General features: G+C 37.9%; 1 protein-coding gene across 13 annotated transcripts in view; it reads right to left on the bottom strand.

The window, feature by feature from the left end:
• SOX5 (SRY-box transcription factor 5) overlaps positions 1–24,256 on the bottom strand; it is a 638,339-nt gene that overhangs the window by 64,650 nt on the left and 549,433 nt on the right. For all 13 annotated transcript variants that reach the window (XM_069862326.1, XM_069862339.1, XM_069862334.1 and 10 more), the window contains one exon: positions 23,455–23,540. In XM_069862326.1, coding sequence (XP_069718427.1) covers positions 23,455–23,540 — 86 coding nt within the window. The remainder of the gene's footprint in view (positions 1–23,454; positions 23,541–24,256) is intronic.

The raw sequence follows: 24,256 nt of genomic DNA, 5'->3' as shown, positions 1-24,256 counted from the left end.
CATGCACATGCACCACAGAGACTCTTTCAGGCAGGGGATGTTGCCTGAACTAGTATTCCCTTTATTCACCAAGTAAAAAATTGCAAACTGGATGAATTCCCCCCAAAACCTGTGGACCACACAGGGCCTAGAGAAGATACAGTAAACGTTAAAAAGCTACACTGTTCTATCCCATGGCCACAGAAACCAGCTAACTTCCTTTGAAAACTGCCATCTGAGCTTTGCTCTGCATTTAGCTTAAGGGAGGAAAACAGCTAAGTAAATCATAAATCAAGAAACAATAATAAATATTTTAAAGTTAAGACTGGGCAAATTAATAGATAAGCAATATGCTGCTTTTAATCAGAGAAGATTGTAACACTTGCAGGAACTGCCTAGAGAAATGGTGGATTTTGGCACTTGATATTTCAGTCCAGATCAGATGTGTTTCTGGAAGATGAACTTCAAACAAAGAGTTTACTATGCCCAATAATATTTTACATCTTGTTTTGTCCAATTAGACAATCCAATAGTCTCTCTAGCCTTAAAAAAACCTGAGACTTAGAAAGAAACATTAAGAAAAACAAGTTCTCACTAGAAAAACTGTAAAGCATTCACAAACAGAACAAGGCTTCATTTATACACTTCTTGCATAGAAGTTACAAGCACAGCCTTGTAACCACCATCTCTCTCATATTAGAAAAAACATCACTTTTGGAATCAGTAACCACAAGTCTCCATAAAATATGATTTTGGTAGCTGATCTCTATAGAGTTCCAGGCCCACAGTCTTCATTCCTTATAATAATCTCACTGCAGTCAACAGGACCATTTTGCCCTTGCCAAGCTGAACGCACTACTTCTTTTCTCATTTGGAACTTCCACATTATGTCCAACCGGGGATCCCTGGCATTCAGAAGTAAGGGCAGAGAGCAGGTCACTGAAATCTGAATCAGACTTGAAGTAATAAAGGCTTCTATCACTTCTGCAGTACATTCAAAATAATGCTTGCTTTGTTTGTAAAGCAGTGTATAAAGTGGAAAATGTAGGTACAACATTATGGTACCTCTGAGTTTTCTTAGAAACGAATGGATTTTGATGGGTAGGACAATCATTTTAGCTAAATGCAGCTACATTTGTATTTATAGCAGCTTCTCTGGGAAATACATTACCCATAAACATTCTACAAATGTTAAGAAATTCAGTTTTCCTTCCTTGAAAAGCAGTCTAATTCTGTCAATGGCTAAATGCTACTCATATGTTCGCAAGGTGAGAATCAGCACCCATAACATCAACTGACCAATCCTGGTGACACAGGAAGACTTCTGATTACAGCCTAGACCTCATGGCTCCTTTGTCCCATGCCTTAACAAGAAGGCAATCCTTCTACAGGATGTAACTGTAGGAACTTATCAATAGACACTTCCTATCAAGGCTAATAAGATCTGCTAGTTTCTGCGATAAAATATCACTGTAAACTGTGTGTTTAAGATTGCCTGCTCTTTACAAATGAAGAGTTTTTAACTGGAAAACTGCCCAAGTGGCCTACATATTCATATATACCATGTTCACACCATATGACAGTAATTGAAATAGAATGACTATATGGAATGCATATTGGAGAGGAAACTTGATAATGTCTTCTGGAAAAAGCTTGTTGGATGAAATGTTGCAGATGAACAGTGTCCCCTTCAAGGAAAGTAATTAATATTGTGAATATTTTTTTAAAAATATATCTAGCAACAATTTATTCCTATATTTTGCTTGGTGTGCAGTACCAGAATACGATGTATTCTTGATGATATTGCTATTATTCATTTTTACAGCAACAGAACTCCTTTAATTAGGAAAAAAGGTAGAAGAATTTCTTTAAAGAATGACACACTTTTGACAGCATATTCCTCAAGGAGCACACAGTAAAATGGGCAGTGGTAATGTGGAAGACTAACAAACAACAGGGGTGTGTAACTTAAGAAGATGTTTTGTAAACTGCATTTCCCCATATCACTGATTATTCTGTAATGAAGAACAGAGTGGACTATTCTGTAATGAAGATGAAGTGTCTCGATGAAGGTTTCACATGGAGACTTCTGTCCCAGTACAGCTTTTCCAGAATAGAAACTTTAAGACAGAACAGTGGCACAGTCATTATACTGTGGTAGGAAAAATCTCACTACTGCCTATTTGTTTACCACAAGTATGTTTCCCAAGAGCTCATTTTTTGATAGATGCTGATTTTTGTCAACTAGCTCAGAGGACCTGACTCCAGTAACTGTAATTTCCCATTTGAGAGAAGAAAATTCTATGAGTGGCTATTTGACAAAATACTCATTTCGTATTACATTGCTTTACTTGACTGGTACTGTATACAATCATTCATTGTTATCCATTAAGTGACTAGAGTAGTTAATAAGCAAACACTGCCAGCAGAATTACTGTAAATAAGGTTCTATATATTTCAGATTGCTGAGCTATAATTAAGGCATTTCACTATTTTATACACATCTCCTTAAGCGACTCTTTCTCTAGTTTTTATTTATAGATTTTCTGTTTGCATTTTAAGTTGTTGTATTCAACAGGGAATTAACTCAGGAAAATTCTGGGCCTGCTTTAGGACTGATACTGAATTAATTACTTCAAATCTGAATACTTTGTTTCTCCTGAAGTGCATAGCTCACAGTAGAAAGATTAAGGTCAACGGCATTTCTTGTTTTGAGAACATGAATTCGCTCACTTGAGTGCTGATGCAGTATCAGGTTCTTATATCTTGATGATTGTAAGATTCCTCAGTGAGTTACCCCTTCTCTTCTCCAAGAATAAAGTAGTGAAACAGGCATTTTGCAGTATATCTGGACCACAGCACTCAGCCTGCTCTAGAAACTCTTTGGTGACAAGATGTGACAAGAACAGAGTTCTGAAATACTGAAGTCTCTCCTTAAAGGTAGCAGAAGGATTATAATCACCTATCAGAAGCAACAGTGTTGTATTACCAAATTATAGTGTGTGGCAGGGAACAAAAAATAAATGAAACAACAGAATAAGTTGAAAACATTTCAATTGGATATTTTCCCCAGTATAATTTCCAGTATAATTCCTAAAGCTCTCCCATAATTATATCTTCATTTATTAATTATGATATCAAACATTGAAATGAGAAACAAATTCTTTCTAGTCTGTTTCCTCTTGACATTGAGAATATTCCTGAACCTGGAGCACCATGCAATCGTATCTATTGTCATTGGAAGTATAAATTAACATTGTTTCTCAGTTACATGATGCATACAGGAGCTCAGTGACATCTACTCAGTTCATTCATAAGCTTAATTTCCTCTTTGAACTGAGTTGTATTAGGCGGTCAAAAGGTCTACATAAAGGAGTAGGAAACAGTGACAAGCTCTTAGTCCATCATAAGCAACTTTCAAGACGGCTCACTTTTATGGGCTCACAGAGCTACAGCTACTCTCTTCCTGATTGGGTAGAGAGGAAAGAATGTGACATTTAGGCTTTAAAGGGGAACTAAGGACTGCATTTGAGTTGCTCCCTTTGTGCCAAGCCTCCCCGAAAAGAACATATAAAGGAGGAAGTACAGGTAGAAGAGTAGTATTGGAAGGGAGGGACCAGTGATGGTTAGACCATCTGAGCTGCAGAAGAAAAAGTACTTATTCTGAGAACTAAACTAAACCAAATTGATTCCTAGAATAGTCCTGAAGATATTTTTTTCCTCTTCATTTTTTCCTCAGTGGGAGCACTAATAGGATGCGACATGGCATCTTTAATCAGCTGCAGCAACTATCTTATTTTATTTTATATTTTATTTTATTTTTTATTTTATTTTATATTTTATTTTATTTCTAGAGGTTCAGAAAGTAAAGCAAGTTTCCTCTTTTGGGGGAGAAAAATGCCAGTCCTGTAGTGCTAGTTTTCCAGATTAAGGGTTTCTGTACTGCAGAAAACTTTCAAATAAGTTCTATTGGAGCTCAACAGCAATGCATTTACCTCTCATGTATTTTTTATTTATGTTCATTGCCTTATGAGTTCAATATTCGAGTCCTCCAGAAAGCTAACAAGTCCTACCTCTTCCTATGCGATCTGTTGTGAAGTCATGGTATCAACACAGGGCACCAGTTCTCCTTCCCAGCAGCACATTGTGATCTCTTTCCACAAAAGCAGAATCCACAATAAGACGTGCAGAAAGCTCTCGCTCACACATACTTTTCCTTTGGCTTTAATGCACATCGTGTTCTAGGTATTAGGACAAAACTTGCAGAAAAGGTCGATCAAACTTATTAGACCTATAGGGAAACTGTAATTCCAACCATGGACATAGAAATTGCTCCAAATTTGATTTAGAACATTTTGAACCTCACTGAGAGCAACTCTAATTTGTATTCCAAACCAGAAACTATCTGAGTTTTGCTCTGGTCAGACTCCTCTTAATCTTCCCAATAGTGAGTACCATCCACTTTAAACTCACAGAAGCGTCTAAGTTCAAACTAGCCCCACTGTTATAAGCTAACTTCAATGCTTCAAAAACCAAATGCATGTTTGCTGAACTGGGATGTTTGAGGTTAGGAGATGACAGGCTACAAATAGGAGATGTTAGAGTAGGTGAAGGATAATGCCATTATTTCTTAACAAAATTGCTGAGGAGAGCTGAGACAGTAGAAAAGCACTCAATTAATTTCATTATTTTTGAGTTGATTAATTGCATAAATTCTCACTTTAATGAAATGAAGTAGCAGAAACAATTCAAGAGCACTTCAACCTTTTTATTCTTTGATTTTATGATAAAAATGGGTGTGGTCTCTAAAACTCCCCTTCCAATGGAGCCCATAAAACTCCAGAGGAACTGAAATCTCTGTGCAGCTCTGGCAAACTTCTTAGGAAATAACATAAGAAGCTGTTTTCTGTTTCATCTCACTATTTCCATGCTTATACTGATGTAATGGGAAGAGTGACACTTTGCATATTCCATCAGGACACATACAAAAGTTTAATTCTTAATTTTTAGAGAGTCTTTTCCCCCAAATGTGGTCTCTGAGAACATCTGAAATCCCTCAGGATTCAGTTTCTGACTCTCACTACAATGAAACTGCAAACACTAAGGTCCAATGACACTGCATGGTCAGACTTCAGCCCACGCATGAAAAGACTTAAATCTTGCCTGAAACTCACGCCAATATGCCTCTTTTGGCACAGGCTGTACTTGAGGTTTAAGAAGCTGTAGGCACAGTAAAATGACTGAAGGTTAAAGGGAATTACATCCTTAACTTTTATGTTTCTCATATGGTATGCAACACACAAGCACAAGAAGAATATACAAGGAATGCGATAGCTGCTTCCAGTTTTACCAATCCATATGGGTAACAAAGAGTTGCTGAACCCTCATGTTCAGTACCAAGTATGTGCTTTCTACTTCTTAGTATCAAACTGACCAAAGGAAATGCAACCTTCTCCATATTTCTCCACTGCCACCATCTGCTTGTGATGAAAGCAGTTAAGTCCCACACTCTTTCAGCTTACCTGGGCTATGCTATGAAAGCATCCTCTCTCTCCTCTAACTCTACAGCATCATGCTCTGAATTTCAGATGGGGTGAATGCAGAAATACCTATCTCTGAACTCCTGTTTTTCAGGCAAAAAGGATGTCATTCACTGGCAACAGAGCTGTAACCTCTAACTCATCTCTTAAAGGATTCTACACAGCCACATATTCTACAACCAGTGACATTATATTAACACTACTTAACTGGTAACAAGTTGTACAATCCATTAATTTATCTGATCCATCAATGACTATTTTCTAAAGTTGATTTTCACAATTTTTTTGAGTCACCAAGTAATTTTTTAAGAAAGATAGAAAAACTGTACACTCCTGAGTGAACACAGTTCTTTTTCAAAATTGTCCCCTTCACACTAATTTTTAGTACAGAATTTTTTGTAACATAAACGTGGATCTGCTTGTCCGAAACTATTAAATCCTGAAATTACAGCACATACTTAGAATATGTTTTTTGATTGTTAATAATGTGTCCATGTAATAAAAAGAGCTAATCCATATTTGGTGTTCATCCGGACATTTGGATTAGGAGGGGAAAAGAAACACAGCAATTTTTATGTTTTAGAAAGCAGTACCAAAACATTAAACTCTTTTCAATTCAAAACACCAGCCAAAATTGATGTAAAATCAAATTTTAAATTGCTTTTGGCTGAGTAGTTGTCTGCAAAGCAGAAAGGGTGGGAGTACCAAAGAGTTTGCAATGGAAATACCAAAAAGCTCTTAACTGTAGTCACACTAACAAGAGCTGCTCTCATGAAGTAATAACATTATCAAGAAATCTTTGTTCATTACCTCATTCCTAATGCCATCTCATCACTTGCGTTAGTTGGGTCTGATGATGGGGTTAACGAGTGAGGAGGTGTTTGAGTGGGTGTGAATTAGGGGCGCTGCTAAAATAGAAGCTATTTTAACAGTTCTGTGTTTAGTAGAGTCTGAAGATCTGTAATTTTTTTTTTTTCAGGTAATATACTCGCATGTTCCAAGGCTAACACTGACTTTGGCAGAGCACAGATAATACCTAGATATATTCATATTACATTACATATTACATATACATATTATAAAGGGACTTACACTTCTATTCCTTTTCTACCTCCATCATTCTAGCCACAAGACTAACACAGTAGGAATGCTAACGCTTTAATATCCTGAGTTCAGAAGTTTTCCTCAAAAATTTGGATATTTACAGTGACCACGACAGAAAACATTGCTGATAGATTCTCTCCCCCATCCCTGTACTCCACAAGCCATCTTCACATACTGCACAGCAATCCATTACAATATGTTCTAACATCTGCCTCCTCATATGATGTACGACCTATTTGATTGACCCTTTTTATGCTGCTCCAAGACTGGCTGTTCATTACAGTGGGAGGGTGAACTGTACCCATCACTTCTTCAGTTAGCAACTGGCAAATATATCCCCCCATCTCAGGAAAGACTGGGAACATCAAGCAGGGACCCGCCTCACCTCCCTCTGTATAGCAATAATCCACTCCATACAATGCCTTCCTTTATCGCTAATTATGTGTCACATTTCAATTCAGACTAGGGAAGGTCTCTTGTGGGCCTTCCCATCTTTCGCTAATATATTAAACATTTCTGCCAATTAAATTTTTCCATGACAAGTAGTAACATTACCCAATGTTTGTGACTCCAGCGTGGGAAGCATGAATAATGCAAGAAACAGTACAGTCCTCCATTACGCAGGGACACATCTTGTTTTTGCCAAAGTCAGCAACTGTAAAATATCTCTCAACTTCTCCAGTTAATATCATGGCATAATACAAGCTTTTGGTCAAAGTGATCATATACATGACAATAAAAGCAGCATCTAAGGTAACATCCTTCCCAACATCACAGAAATTAAATACAGAAAATTCAAGTGACACAGGGAAGCTACACTATTTAGTGGTTACAAAGTTGTCTGCATGGACTCCAATTTAGTGTTTTTCACAAATTCCAATCACTAGAGAAATATGAAATCCCCTGGCTTTGAGGCTTCATGTCCCACCGGCAATCACAGCAACATTCTGACTTTATTGCCTACTGTTACTGCATACAACTGGAATTGCCTGGGCAAATAAGAAATGAGACAGAACAACAGTAGAAATGTGACAGAAATTGTGGGTAAGTGGGGAATGAACCTGACTAGGTCTGAGCTAATCCCTCTCAGCATTGTTCATAAAAACTAAAATGGAACCTGCAACTTTAGGCCAGATAAATTATACATGTTAGGCATCTGTGGCTAAACATGATTCTTATTCCACCATCCTGAGTACAAACCAGGAAAAAAAATCAGCTTGTCTGTGGTTAGCATGTCTATGTAATTTTTTAGATTTTGTGTTAGCAGCTGAATTTTTTTAAATGAGACATATGTCCTCTCTGAAGTTCATGAAAAATACACATTTTCATTTTTCTTATTACACAAGTAAGATGGAAAGTGACTTTGTCTTCCTCAAAGTTGTACAACTAGTAAGGCATACAGCTACATTTTCAGCACAGAACATGTGGGGAAGGGCATATAACTCCACCAAAGTTGCCTGCAAATTACTTCGGATTTGTGTAGAGAACATATATGTTAACATAAAGTAGAGTCTGAACCCAAGGAAAATGAAGGCAAACACTGACAGCTGGCCAATCTTGCCCTTCTTTACTGTGTTTGCCTCAAATATAGTATGTTTGTAAGAATGTGTGAAATACTTCTGATAATAACAGTTATACTCCATTTAGTTTAAACAAGCAAAGGAACATAAAAACTATAATTCTCTTCAGAAGGATCTGATTTACTAAAATTCATGGAGAGATGCCAGCAAATTCTCAGGAGGACTTAGATACCCAACTTACTCAATGTCTTGCAAATTTTGGAACACGGGTTTCATTCTGATTTTTTTTTTGTCAGACGTCTAAGGTCACGCCGATTTTCTATAATGATTTCTTTTTAAATTTTATCTTCAATGTAATGTTCCAAGAGAATCAGACCAGTGCTTATACAACATAGAGTATCTTTCTTCCAACAGTGGGGTACTATTGCATTTCAGAAGGACACTGACCACCAACTACATTTATTTTTCCAACCAAAAAAGGATGAAGAAGAGGGAATCTTTGCCACCTGCATTCCAGCAATGACCAGCAAAATACTCCTTTCATTCTCCTCTTAGGGAATTCTGAGAAAGAGATTCACACCATTAGGATATAATGGACATATGCTACACAGCTCATCCTCAGTTAAGTAAGACCAATTACGATAAGATAGAATTTTGTCCTTCAAATATACTTCTATTATGCACTCTAAGCCCTGTCCCCAATATTTAATATACCGCAAGCATAGGAAGGATCCACTGGAGCTTCCCATTGCAGAAGTAAGAATTATGACTCGAGACAACAGTCATCCTGAAAGGCCTTTTGCTTCAATTTACTGTGTAGGAGGATTACACTGATTTAATGAGCTTAGAGTAAGCAATGTCCTAGAGGATGTACATCACAGATTTTCTCCTGACTGAAAATATCTTACCTTCCAGTGTTGTTTATACTTAGTGTCATAGTCTAAATTGTCTCCCTTAGAATCATTGTTCTTATAGATGACACCTATCAGTGTCATCACCGACAACTTTTTAGATTTTTAACCCTCCTTGAAAACAAAGCTTTGTATAAACTGTAAATTGTTTTGACTAATGAGACTGGTAGTAAGCTTCAATGTTCAGGGACAGTATAATGTGTACTAGCAGGACTACACGGCATTTGCAGACATGGAGGGAATGACTTGTTTTAGACTTCCACAGTTAACTGTAACCTCTTTAAATTGAATTGCCATTTCTGCAGTAGCAGAAGCAAGCAACCCCAAAGATGGTATCTATTCTCATTGGCCTAGAGGAAATCTAAGATGTTGTCAGCAGTATTATCCTTCCTCACTCTCCTCCTTCTCTCCTCTGCCTGTCTTCCATATTCCGATGGCTGTTTATGAGCTCAGCTGTCATTCTTTGCACCGGGTAAAGACAGATGGGACACACCAACCCCAACCTAAGTGACCTTTGGATGTGACAAGATTTTTAGGTCAGTCCTGCTAAATGGAAGCCTTGGTGTATCAAGGCTTGCCTCAGGGTGAGATTTCCAGTGAATTTATTATCTCCCAATGCCCTTTGGACTGCTTCCCACCATCAAACACCATGGCAGCACTCAGAACAGGAAGAAATACATTAACTGGAATCTGATCGTTTTAAAAGGTTACAGCTGCCCAAATATAATTTAATTTCATACTTGCCCTTTGAGGGTTTGGTGTATATTTTCATTTTATGACTGCGAATGATAAAGCTCTTAAGATTCCAGGCAATAAAATGGAAAAGGGGGGAGAAAGTATTTTAAGGGTTAGAAGTCTATTCAGTTCATAGTCAATGAGCGAAGTGACAAATAGGTTTTTTTTTAATCTAACATTTCCTCATTCCTTTCTACACTTGATCGTGAAGGATACCTTTTAGTGAAATCAAATTTGTAATGCCACCCAGCGTGAGATGAAATAAACATTTGACATGCAAGCACCTACCTATCCTACACCCATTAAGGACCTTATTCAGAACAGCAATAACGTGAAGAGAAATGAAGTTATCTGAATGAACCAATGCAAAATAAATAAATAAATAAATAAACAAATAAGTAATACAGGCTTAAGAAAATCTTTTAACTTAAGCATAACTCTTTTGAGTTTTAACTGGTAGGCCATGGCTCCTTTTAGAATCTTTTCCTCTCTAACTTCTTCTGTCTGGCCCAAGGCCATGTATACAAGTTTATCTACCCATGCCCACACAGTATGATAAAAATCTAGGGGGTACTCAACACTGATTTGGGGCAGCATTCAATTTGGTTAGAATTCCACACCTGTGCAATAATGAAATTCTACTGCCAGGCTACATGGGATTTGACATCCTACTACATGACACAAAATGCTAGGAAATTAGGCTCATTCTTTTTCCCACTTCAAGTGAAAGCAAGCAGCACATACTTAAACACAAGTTACCACACAATTGTGAGCTTGACCAGCTTGGACTAGAGGTAGGAAACACTAAGTAATCATGTCTTTCACTGTATCCAATGAAAGCTGAGTTACCAAATGAGTGCCACCTCACCATCAAACATTCTGATACAATTTTGATGACTATTTCCTTCCCACAAAACAAATCACAGGAAAAATAAAACAGCTGTGGAAAGGAGGAAGGATTAAATGTGAATGTTTTATATCCTATTTTCAAAGCTAGCATAAGAAATTAATTATTGCTGGGCTCCCAAATCCCTTCAGGCGTCTTCTAAAAAACTTATCCAAACATACATTGATATACATCACCTGAATTATTTTTGCCACCAATGTATTAGACCAGAGTACAGCAAGAAGCAAAGCTGCCATGATACCAGGAATGGGATGAGTAGGGTGGATTGACCTAAACCAAACTATATTCCAAAGCAGTTACTGGTGAAACAGCAGGGCAGCGAGTTACATGTAAGCTATACCTATGTGACATACTGTTTACCCTAAACATTAATAAGCCCTGAGTTTGTAAGTATCGTAATATAGAACTACTGTGGAGAAAGTAAGAGATATTTAAGGTCAATTTAACCTACAAAATGTACCACGCCTATTCACTGTTCATACTGTGAATTTTCTAATTTTCAGAAGTTCTGAGTTTAATGGTAAAATCAACATGAGAGCTAAAATAGGACTTTATCCATGTTCTTTTGCCAAATTCAGCTAGATCCATTTGGTTCCCTTAATGAAATAAATATGCTGCTGCATTCTATGGTAATGGTCCAAACCACTTTAATAACACTATCACAAGCTGTAATGTTTTGGTGCGTTAACAGAAAACACACTGTTATAATTTGCAAAGAGTGTTTTGAGCCATGAAAAAGAAAAAGCTTTGTTGCCAGATGCTATTTTCATACCCCAGCATGGAGCAAAGTGTAACCTGTGGAGTGGGCCCTTCACCTTCAGAAGGGTTGAGAGCTGCTGACCTTGCTGCCCAGGTGTGTTGGGGTAAAACTGGCCTTCCCTAGCACAGCATCCAGATGGAGGCACATAGGGATGATGTTTTTCAGGCCCCCAGTGCATCAGGCAGCATCCAGGCACCACTCTCGTGGCACCTTACATTTCTGAGGGATTAAGCTAATTCCCTTCCACACTAACTGGCAGTCTCAGTCCTCTTTGAGAGAAGCAGATACTGTACCTATAGGATGGAACTGAAAAAAGTCATTCAGCAGCAGTCCCAAAAGACAATTTGACTCCCTCAATATGCCACAAACAGATTGCCCCTGTCAGCTGCCACTGGTACAGCGTGTGGTGCAGCTGTGGTGACTAAATCAAAGTACAGCTTGCAATACAGCTGGAAGATCCTGCTGTAATGCAGATTTTAGAGAGAACCATCACTCTAAACAGCAAGATGCAGAGGTGCAGATACAGCTGGAAAATGCTTTTAAAAATTTCAGTTTGTACTACCATGAGAGCTTTTGAAGCTTGCTTGTTGCACTCCTGTTGTTTTGATAACCACAGGATATTGATTTCAAAGCTTCTCCCAGCTTAAAAACACTGACTTTAAAAAATGTTTTCCTTTCTTGTATACATGCCTTTTATTTTACTTTTTAGTTTGATTTGTATGTTGGTCTGTTGGGCAAAGACAGCTCACACAGTAGCTTGCTTACAGCCCTGCTCTCTGTAATTCTGGAGTTTGTCAGTATCTGAGATAGATTACTTAACAAATTAGCAGTATATGTCTGGTCGGGTAAGTTATCTGTCATGTGGCTGGTCTCTATGGCTATGGGTTAAGGAATGTAAATGCAGTAGTCTGCAATACTTTTGTCCTTAGCTATCTAATGGAGAGGAACAGAAACAGACCGTTGGTAATAATGGCAAAGAAACAAGGCGGTTATGCAAAGTGAGAGGGATACTTAAAAGCTAGTCTAGGAATTGGACTCAAGAGACCAGCAGAGCTCATACGGGGTACAAGCTTAAAAGTTAGTCTTGATGACAACTAAGAGCTATAGATACTCTTCCCTCCAAATTTTCTTGTTCAGATTGATATTAAAAAAATCCACTGGTGTGGAAAACATTAAGAATCTCTGAAAAGAGAAAAGGAATATGAGGAAACAGAGCACAGGTATTTGGGATGTAATTTTACTCGGACTTAACCTCAGGAACAGGTGTATGCTATCCAAGCACAACATGTAAGTTAGTTTAGCACTCTTGAAAGTTACATCTCCAGATACTATGGTATCTTCTATTGCGTTAAGTTCAATTGATGACTTTGGAAATAAAACAAACAGAACAAGCATCCTAACCCCAGGGGTTTGTTGTCTAATGCTTAGATCTAGAGTATCTAGGTATTTCACAATTACAAATTGTTCCTGCTATTTGCCTCCATTCATAAAAGGTGCCCAAATATCCTGGCTGGTAACAGTTAACCCTGACAAGAAATCAGGCATAAGAAAGACAGGCTGATAATAAGAGCACGAGAACTTTTAATGGCTTGCACTGTTATTGCCATATGCATTTTATATCACTGGCCTGTGATACTCTTCCTATATACGCATTTACTATGTTGTTTGTCTCTTTCTAACGTATTCAGCCTTGTCAACTGTAAATTACCTAGAACGCTGGAGAAAAAAAGAACGGTCATAAACAAGACTGTAGCAAGAAATAACGCATAAACTGAAACTTTTACATGTTCACGTAGTACACCAATCTGCATCTAACAGCAAACTATGTCATCTGACCTAGGTACAACAAAGCTAGCAAGATTTCAAGAGAGTGCTTCTTGTGTTCATGAAATGCATGAAATGTAGTCTATTGATTTGTGGATCCAGAGGAATAAGCATGTGTCAGTAAGTAGTTAGCTTTGAGTAAGCCAGCTTTTCTCACTACTGCTATTTGATATTTGTAGCATTGTTCCACAAGCTCTGAAGATTGTGCGTGTCAGTAGTTTGCAGTTTTTCTGTGTGTTTGTCTGTCACAATGTTCTGCTGGAGCACTGCAAATATACACTATTGGCAGAGCTCAGCAGGAAGACAATGAATCCCAAAAATATCCAGAAAAATTCACTAGTCTGACTTCAGCTTTTATGTTTTACTGGAGGCCCGTAACCCCCCCAGTTTATGGCTTCTGAGTGAGTCCCCTCACAGCCTGCCAAGCCCCACTCGGTGTTGCTTCCCATTGCGCCCACCCCTCCCAGACCGTTTGCTCAGGATTATACAACCTTATTTGCATGATTATATAATCTCCTTTTCAGCAACATCTCTCTGAAAAGAGCAAACAACATAATAGGAAAACCCATTGTGTAAGCCAACTATTTCAAAGCTCAGTGTCTGGAATGTGCAAAGGGCACAAAGTAGGAAAAAAAGATGTTCGTTTGGTTTTATGACCAGATTTTTCATACAGACCTTTCCAAGGAGAATTAACTCCAAGCAAATGTAAGCCATGAAACACCATGTTCTGTTAAACACAAATGCTCCATGGGTTTGCTCTGTTGCCAGTGTAGAGAGGGAGGCATCACTTCAGTTATCTCAAAGTGTTTGTACAAAAGTGGCTATTTAATTCTTTCTCAACAGAAGTTCCTTTGGGGCAGCTTTTAGACAATTTTCAGATGTTTTACCCCCTAGTTTAAGATTCTGGCAAACAGGTTTTGCTAGTCCTGCTATTTTGACACACATTTTGTTCTGCAGCTAGCTGAAGAACAAATTGACGCCACTGTCCCAGCCACCCGAAGTCCCAATCATATCGCACAAAAGAATAAACAAAGTCTTAGCTGATATATCTGCCTCCACTCGTTGAGTTTGCTCTTCTTTCATACACTTCAGACTTTGTCCTAGACAGGATATTGTATAAGTGAAGACTGTCATATTCTAATCTGCAAACAGGCTCTTCTGCTGGCTGCTAAAACTACTTATGATGTCAGTTAGTTCAGCAATATTCATCTAAAATTAATGCCTTATAAATAATCAAGGAGTAATCTGCTTCCGTCTGTCAGGCTAACCCCAAAAAGAAAGAAGTGTAACATTTTTGTGAGAGAAAAGAAATTAAGGATGACCTGACCTCACAAGTATGCTTGCCAGACAGTTAAACACTCTTTCTTGCATGACCTATTTTTCCCTACTCACACCGCAGTGATGTTTCAAACAAATGGACAGTAATTTAGACCACTTAAAACATGGGGTTTACCACCCAAACAAGACAGTTGTGTATCTTAATGGCTTTGTCAGGTTTCCAAAAGTTGTTAGTGACTTGTTATCTCTTTTCAAGTTGAATTAAGCTCTATTTATCTAGTCCATAAAGGACAAAGTCAAATGTCATGCTTTTCCAGAAATTACTGTACTGGGTATGGATCACAGCCTAATATTTTGTTGCATATCACAGTGCAGGAATGGCCCATGTAAACAAGTATATTGAGTAAATACATCTAGTATACCTAGTGTTTTAGTTATGACACAAACATAAGGAATAACTTATAGCTAAGGAAACTATTTATAGCTTAAGTGAGTCTTCCTATAGCCTAAGTTCCAATGCTGGAATACTTTCAATCTGCTTTTGAAAGATGATCAAAACTATTGCCTATTCAATTCCTGTGAGATTTAGGGAACATCTGTTTCTACTACTAGAATCTGATTCTGTACCGGTTATGAGGAGCTGCATCACCTGTAGTACGAACTACTTAACACTTGTGATTTTCAGCCTTTTCAGTTTAACAACTCCACAACTTCCTTATTATAGACAAAGACCAATGTATCATGATTTAACCTATCCACACAGGTTAACTTTTCTGAGACACCTTTCAGACCCATTAGAAGTATTAATGGCCCACTAGCAGAAAATCATTGAGTTATACTATCATGAGACATTTAAGGTCACTACAACAGAAAGGCATAGGAATGGTCATCTTTTTCTAATTCAGAGAAGTCAGGAAGATAAGAGAAAGCTTGAGAGACAAAAAGACAAAGGGAAATGGCAAACACGTAAGAGTTTAGGTGAGAGAAAAACAGAACAAATGTGTGCATATGGAAAACAAAGCAAAGGACTGGGTTTCTCCATGCTGGGGCATATATGTAAAAAGACAACAATATGAAAGCTAGCAAATACAAAATAACGTGGAAAAGACAGCTTGTGCTATTTCCATTGTCCAAATGTCAAACGCCTTCTGGGAACCCTGGGGGCAGGGGAAGGAGGAGTAATAGTTGTATAAGCATCTTGTAACAGGTTCTTCCTAAAGGGGATTTCTTGAAAACTGCTAGGCTCTGATGCTAGCCCATATGGGCTTGGGAAAGTCGAAGAAAATGCTGGCTGCACTTTTTCCAGACTATTTGCATATGTTCTTTAGTATGCAGAATGTCTCTGTATGTAATTGAATTGTTGTTTTTGCCTCTATTAATACATATGCAAATGAGTCACTACTGCAGCTGTGCTGTATTAATCATATGTGTGCTTCTGTCTGTCTGCCCTGCAGGCTCAGGGTCGGAGGGAGGGGGAAGAGGGAATTCAGTCTCTTTAACCTACAAGAAAACTCACTCATGCAGACAGAGGTCTGCTAGCAAACAGCAGGCCCAAGTTACAACTGGAAGGAAGATACGTTGGTCATTTTTCAGTCTTTTTCATTTTCCATAGATATGGATGGAATCTGAAAGTTATGCAGAAAGGACTGTTAATCTAGATAAAATGAATATGCTACCACTGCTAATTCTTTCCCCCTGAGAGCTGGGGAGGGAATTATAATCTGACAACCCACAGAGTAGCCATGATATTGCTTTACCAAGTATATTTATTGCCTGTAAATGTCCACTGTGCATATGTTCAGGCACTCATAGTGCTCAATAAAATATAAAGCATTAATATACGGTCTGTCATAATGATTGTTTTTAATAAATTAATTGGATTCCAATAAAATGATATGATCAAGCTTTTCATTCAAATCTATTTTGATAGAATGTATTGAGTTTACCCACAACATTGTGTAAGATTATATCAGACAAGTATGAGCTATTTAGATGCCAACCAGAAAGCACATTTACCCACCATGAACAAGATTTATTTGAGCTGCTATGTTTGTGGTTCACGCTTTTACACAATCTATCACAATCTCTAGCTCTCAGCAGGTATCCAGAAAGTGAGTACTAGTTGCATCCTGGTGTTGTAAGGCTTGCTTTTGAGTTAATTGAGAGGAACTTTTTCCATTTAAAAACATATGGGTTGCTCAAAAATGCCCTTGGCAATCAATAGCCACTCACCCCACACATTATGTATGTAGTTTAACAAATATCACTAAGACTTCATAATAAATAAGAAGTCTTGGAAAATGCAAATTTTTGAAGACAGTTTACCCCACAACTACATAGAGATTTCCACCCTCTTTAGATGACTGCAGATTCACTTACATGAAGAGCACTGGGCCTCATTTTTGTAACTAAAAAACTGGACCTTGGCCTTCAGTGATCTCTTAAAATTGCCATTTTGGCTACTCATTTGTAGAACAGGTGGCAAATATCTAGTGGTTGACACATTCACTTACAAAGCCATAAACCAGTGGTGGACAGAAGTAAGGATTACAGAATCTGCATAAATGTAGCAATTTCAAAAATTGTTTAAAAGGGCATCCAACAAAAAATGTATACATATTATGTTACTTTATTACTGCTATTATTATCATTATTTGTGATGGCCATCAGAAACAGCATGGCAATACACTGAGCTAATGGCAGATGGACAACTGCCATCTTTTGGTTATGCTAATGAGAAATGTTGCTTTTCATGTACTTACCTCTTTTTTTCCCCAGATGTGCGTGCTCACAGGGAAAAACTAATTCTATTTTTTTATGCTTAAGTGGATTGCATGAGTATTATAATATTGTAATTAAACTGTGCGCTAATGATTCATACCTTACAAATTAAGTCAGAGTTCTATTAATGAGAACAGGTAAAGTAGAAAAGTAAACAGTGAAAGGATACTGACTCTCACTGTTGAAAAGCCAGATGGCATTTAAAGGTAGGCGCTACCCAGCAAGTAGAAGGAATAACCTTGTACAGCAAAGAAATGGTTTACCTTCTTGTAGGCAAAGAACAGGTTATAGTAATATCCCAAAGAGGTCATGAATGTAGATTACAGAGCAAATGAATAATGAATAAAGTACTGCCATCTCTTGGCTACATTCCATACAGACAATAAAGGGGATGAGACTTTCCTTCTCAATCAGAAATAATTTGCATGTTTTTGCAGCTCTGGCAAGGTGGCTTCCCAATACAAGAAAGAATCAAGCTTTCAGTATTCAGATGCACCACTACAGTGTTCATACTTTTTTTCAGGGTCTTCAGATTTGAGGAGTTGTAACACTGGAAGGCCAACTGCCTAATCTCATCAAAAGTGGTTTCGTCTGTAATTATAGTAAGAAATCAGAAATAGATATGTCAAAAAAAAAATTTAAATGTGCTTGACAACTAACGCATGAAAATATAGTGCCGTCTCCTTAAGAGAGAGAAGTTCTATCATCAGAAACACTTCAAATAAAACTCAAGGAGATACTTCAGAAAAATAACTTTAACTGGCAAGCAGAGAGATATTCATCCCCGCAATGGTGCAGAAGCCAAAAGGAAGCTAGTATGTAAGGAAAAAAAATGGTATCTGACTGAGCAGGCAGTCTTCATGCTTGTTTTTGTTTCACAGGCAACAGATGTTTTATGTAATACTCATATGACCATTCGAACAGTCTATCTTCTGATCAGTCACTGTATGCTTGTTAAACAGCTCTAGCATTTCTTTTTCCTTCAAGTAAAAAAAAAACAACATAGAGACCACAGATGATTATGTGACCCTTAAAATACCTACAAGCAAGGTTTTATAAAAGAAAATTTGTAATGAGTCAGACACCAAATAACAGGAAGATGAACAGCTTTGAGAAGCAGTCAAACTCTGGGTAAGGTAAGTTTAGCTCTCCTGAAAAACTAGCCACTACATGTGGCAGAATTTCTTCTAAAAATGTGGTCCAGACTACACACTGAAATATATTGAAATTCAGTCCTCGGTATGTCTCTTCCCACACCACTGCAAACAACAGGTTTGTAGAAACAAAAAGAAATTGACCAAAGTAAAGAAAAATGCAGACTAAAAAACTTGGCAAAAATTATTTTTCCAGATATGTCTGAAGTATATATCTACTCATCACCTGTCTACAAATAGCCAGAGAATTAATCAGGATTCTTCAAACAGCTGGTCTTTAGAACTAAGAGCCAGCTAAAATGCTTCGACATTTTAGCATTTTGACAGGTTTGGTCAAAATGTTGAACACAACCACCAGTGATCACGATGCCTTGCTTCATGCTAAGTTGAAAAGGGAAGAAAGTTCGATAGTCGGTACTCAGAACCTTTTGAGGTGTTTTTCCAATAGCAGATGTTTGCAAGAAGTCTATATTACATAAGACTGCTACACTATTTTGACAGGACAAAATGTCCATACAGTAATACTACATGGGCAGCTGTCACTATACCTCCAAAAGTGCCTTTTGATATACAAGGTCCAACACAAAAAAACTAAGACTAACCCTATATCTTGGGAACCAAGAGTGAGAGAGGAGACAGAGATGTTTATAGAATATGTTCCAAACTGTCACAGTGAGACAAGGCTCAACTCGATCTCTTCACTCAGTATGAGTGGATGCATGTTCAAATACAGAAGTTTTCTTATCCTTGGTGGGAAAATAGTGTGCACCAACTCACAATTCTTTGAGCGTGAACCAGTTTTTAGTTAATAACATCACTGTGCTTAAGCACCCATCCTATTCACCAGACCTGGCTCTCTCTTCCCACGGATCAAGCTGGTGCTCAAAGGAATCCATTTTTCATCAGCAGAAGATGTGAAGGCAAGAATGACAGAGATCCTCAACAGCCGTTCAGAAAATGATCTCTGGAATTGGTTCAAATATTGGCAGTATCATATACAGCTGTGTGTCAGCTCAGAAAGGAACTATTTTGAAGGTGGTGTAGTTGATTTTCTGAATTTGTTAAATAAAAAGAGTAACAGGCATAGTCTCAGGAGTTTTTTGTGTCAGACCTCATAGTTATGGGTATATACAGCACTTGTATTACTGTCAATTAACCAGTCATTATCACTATTTCATTATCAAACAAACAATCCAGGAAATCTGCACCATTCACACTCCCAATAGTGCAGATTTCTCTCAATTTTCAAATCAGGTGAACAGGTCCTTTGTTTCCTAATGGCCAGAAAGTACTCAGGAATTATTTTTCCTCAGAAAAGAAACCATCAGGTACCATTTTATACTGAATTCGGTCAGACTTCTGGAAGCATCTATTTCATACTAGGTATGCCTAAGATGACCGGTATTAGAACAATCACTTCACTTTGTGCAAAACTTGTTACATGGAGGAATTTAATTCCCTCATCTGCTGAACAAATAGGAAAACATTATGCTCATATAATGCATATCGATGTACTTTCGACTCATTAGCCATATTCATATTTGTTCTCATGCATTTGAAACAGAATCACCATACTGCATCACTCTTCAAGAACAAAACTGTATGAAATTCACGGAGGTATAAACCAACATAAGAAAACTCTTGTGCTAACCAGGAGGGATTTTACTGCAATCCTTCCTGAATGGTTTATGACATTTCACACACTGTTTGGGACTGAATCTTCTCATTAACAGAGGAAAGCTATAAACTTTTCTTCAAATAGCATTTACGCCATTAAATGTGGGTATAAGTGAATATGCAAGACTGATAAGTTAGCTGCTTATCAGGGGATGGGTTAAAGCACAGATCATGTTAGTTCCAGCTTCTTCAACATGGCCCCATCCATCTACTCTTTTTATGACATCTAACAATGTAAGTTTTAGTTTTCATTCTCACTGAATCATTAGTCTCTCTGTGGATACTGGAAATAAAGGCAATCATGTATGGCTAATTGTGGTGGATATCAGATGACAGAATCTGTATACCCCAGTGAGGACTCAGAGGCAGGGAGAGAAATGGAGGGTTTCAGATTACGAACCCATCAGTGCGAATCAACAAGGCATTTCAAAATGAGAGACTACATTTTCACTGACAGAGTATCTTTGCCACAGGAAAACAATCATGTGTTAGGAGTTCTATAAATACAGCATGCATTTCATTTACAAAAAGAAAATCCAATTTTGACAACTAGGAATAAAAAAGTACTTCCTGATGATCTCACAGTGATCTACTAAAGCCATGCCCTGAGTTAAAATTCTCTAATGAAATAACAAAGACATGTTTATCACTATACAAACAAAGAGGAAAAATTTCTTGGCTTTGTCTTCATGAAGATAATGTTGTGTACCAAATTCTGCTGGGAGCAAACTGAGCATTGTGTCAGGTTCTTTGATCTCCCCTGAAAACTACTGCTTTTGGTATACAAAGCCTGAAAGATAAGTGATAGGGAGGACAGAGAAAGAAGAAAAGAAACGCTGTACTTTTCTGCCCTTCAACTGTCTGATGATAACCAGATGAAGGAGGGTTTGTAAGGAACACTATGGTTATGTGTAACGTTATGGAATGTCTGAAGTGTGAAGCGTTCCTCCTTCAAAGAGATTGCAATGGCTGCACAATCACTCATGCCATTTGAAAGTGGTTTTGAACCAGTTCTTCATAACAAACACCATGAATGCTTCTTCATGACTTCTCATCACTGAGCTACACTGGATGTGAACAGAGTTTGGAGAAGGCACAATCCTTCCAGATTAACAGCTATGCTAGACTCAGCTTCACTTGTGTTATCATGGGTAAGAGTCCATTCTGAGTACTACATCATAACACCTTTCCCAAAGGACATCTAGCCTAACTGACTCTTCCAAATGGCACTAGAAATTAAGAGGCATGTCTGATTTCTATTAGACAGGTTGCGCTAATAGCTAAAAATCACTGTTAAGATGTGAAGAAAGGTGACTTTATTTTTTTTCCAGCATATACATACCCTTAGAGATCAAGTCTGAAAGATCTGAATGAGTCCACGGAGTTAGTAATTTGAACATCTCCCACTGACTGGCTCCCAAATTCTCCCTTTAATTCCAGACTAAATTACATGTAGCAAAACAGCAGAGGTGAATTTGGTCAATACTTTCATATTCATGTTCTCCTTTGCACAGAAACAAGAGGTCTTCAAGGTTTTCAAATTTTCCACAACCAAAATTGATCTTAAGATATTTATGAAGTCAGCCACATTTGCACAAAGCCCACCTTTTTGTAAGGAAACTGTCATTGTGATAAAGCCTATTTTAATCAGAATACTTCAGCCCACTGCACACCAGAGATTCAGCCCAAAGCTGGTCCTGAAATGAAACTAAACCATCCTCCCAACTTACTGGAGCACTGATGCATTATTTCAGGACTAGCTTGAATGATCACAAAAATAAGGAGAATTAAACTCAAACCTCTATTTTCTCATTTCTATCTAGTTCCACTTCTGTTTTTCCTTTCCCCCTCCCCTCTTTCTTCCATATATGTGTTCATGTGTGTTTGGCTATTATAAGCACTTTATCAATGCTGACATTACTACCCAAAATTCATTTCAGAGGGATGACTTTTATGGCTCCCATGATTCTTAAGCCGCCTACGGTATTTGTAACTCACAGAATCAGAAACTAACACACAGACAGTGTAGCTTTTCATACAAAGGCACAATAGGAATGAATGTATTAACCTCTGTGGTGCATGGAATGTGTCAGCTTACACACTGGCAGCTATTTCTGTGAAACTCAGCTAACTTCCGCTGGCTGTGTTAAAGTAAAAAAAAAAACAACCTTCCCCAGAACTATGTCCCATGCTCTCATATGCTGGCCAAACAACTGAACTATCTGATGTTGCAGTGAGTGTATTTCACACGGATGCTGGCCAAACTGAGTTTGAGAATGCATTTTACACGTACTGTTTATAAATGCTGAGCTTCTCCAAGCAGGTATAAAGCTCTGCTGTTCCATGTGACTTGGCAAATAATACCAAGCTGGGAGACGAATTAGCAATGGAGAGTATGAGATTGGTTTTTGTTTCTACAAAAGCGTGTCAATCCAGATTTTACAGAACTGGAGATGATTTGCATCCTGATTTCATCTTAGTACCAAATTTTACCTGGTTTCATCCTACCAGCAGAGCATACATGGCAGGTAACAAAATTGAAACTGTGGACATCACTTTTACTATTCCAATGACTTGCAAGTGTTGTGGTGCTGATCAGGAATACCTGAGGAACATCAGCACTTCTATCATTAAGACTCATAGACACACTAATATCTCTAAAATTTAGAACAATATTGGGAGTTTTGAATCAGATGCATTTTGCTACAAAGCCTTCTTTAAAATAGCTCAAAAAAATTCTTTGGTATCTTTCCACCTGTTTTCTAATTGCCTGCATTAAATTAATATAATTGCTAATTATCTGCACTACAGCATTGCCTAAAATGTGCCCCACTGGAGGAGGGGCCAGTCATTGCTCCAAAGAGCTTACAGCCTAAAAGGATATAATCACGTTAAGTGACTTTTAAGCAGTTTAAAAGTGCTTGTCAGGACAGCTCTTTCTGCCTGGCAATGTGTTTCCTTTTGCTGGTCTACACCTAGCCAGCTTTTACAGCCCACATCAGAACTATCTAACGGAAAAGATGAGCGAACACACTGCTCTGTGGAAATTTAAAATACAAACTTAGAAGTGGTTAAATTGACAATAAGGACATAAAAACGTAACAAAAAGTTCCCCCAAAGTAAAAGGAAAATGTATATGATTTGACGACTATTTTGCTTCAGATGCAGATTCTATGTGAAGGAAACAGCCCCCAAAGCCTGTTAACTGCAGTGTTCAAAAGGAGGAGAAACCTATTGTTCATATTTACTTAACCTTTGCTTCTCCGGCATTGTTTTCGACTTACCTGCAGTTGGAGCGGACCTAAGCCTGGTGTTGCTGCGGCAGCAGCTGCCATGGTAGTTGGGATCAGCTGAACGGGGTAAGGGTCACCTAAGTAAGAGAATAATAGAGGCGTCAGCACCTTTTATCTACTCTCCACCTGCAAATTAAAGTCCTGCATTCACTCTTTCCAAAAGCCTTCTTTTGTGTGCCTTGTTGAGGCCTAATGAAAAGCTCTATTGTGCAGCCTTTTACTAACACTCTTTTCACAATTCTGGCTGAGAGAGGAATGTGAATAAAAGGCACAAGCAATTAAGGCGGAAACCTCATCCTTTTTCATGATGTATTTAGGGAAATGGAAAAAAAAGTGCACATTGATCAGAAGGCTGCAATTCAGAAAAAAAAAAAAAAAGAAAGAAAAAAAAAGAAAGAAAGAAGATGGGGGGGTGGAGGAGAAGAAAAAGAAAACAGTACAACCTTGATAAGATCACAGCATTAGAAAGGGACAAATTTACAAGCTTGTCCATAATATGAAGTTAACCAAACTCTGCACACTGTTAGTAAACTGAGCCTCACATAGATCAGAAATGGCACTTCCTTGACTACCGTGTTTTCTCTTAGATGAGAAAAAGTCCCCTTGCTTTAGTTTCAGGATTTGATCCTACGACAGGAAAGAATATGGGAAGTTAAGTACATCAGATAAAAGCCTCTGAAACCCCTCTGCCAACTCCACTTCATGACTTGTAGATTCAATTTTGCTTCTGAGGGGAAACTTCTTCAGTTTTAGTAAGGACTGCATTGTGCTAAATGAGATAAAGAGACCCAGT

The sequence above is a fragment of the Phaenicophaeus curvirostris genome, chromosome 1 (genome assembly GCF_032191515.1).
Source record: "Phaenicophaeus curvirostris isolate KB17595 chromosome 1, BPBGC_Pcur_1.0, whole genome shotgun sequence".
NCBI lineage: Eukaryota > Metazoa > Chordata > Aves > Cuculiformes > Cuculidae > Phaenicophaeus > Phaenicophaeus curvirostris.
The sequence above is the reverse complement of the archived record's forward strand: the minus strand, read 5'-3'. Positions and strand labels throughout refer to the sequence as shown.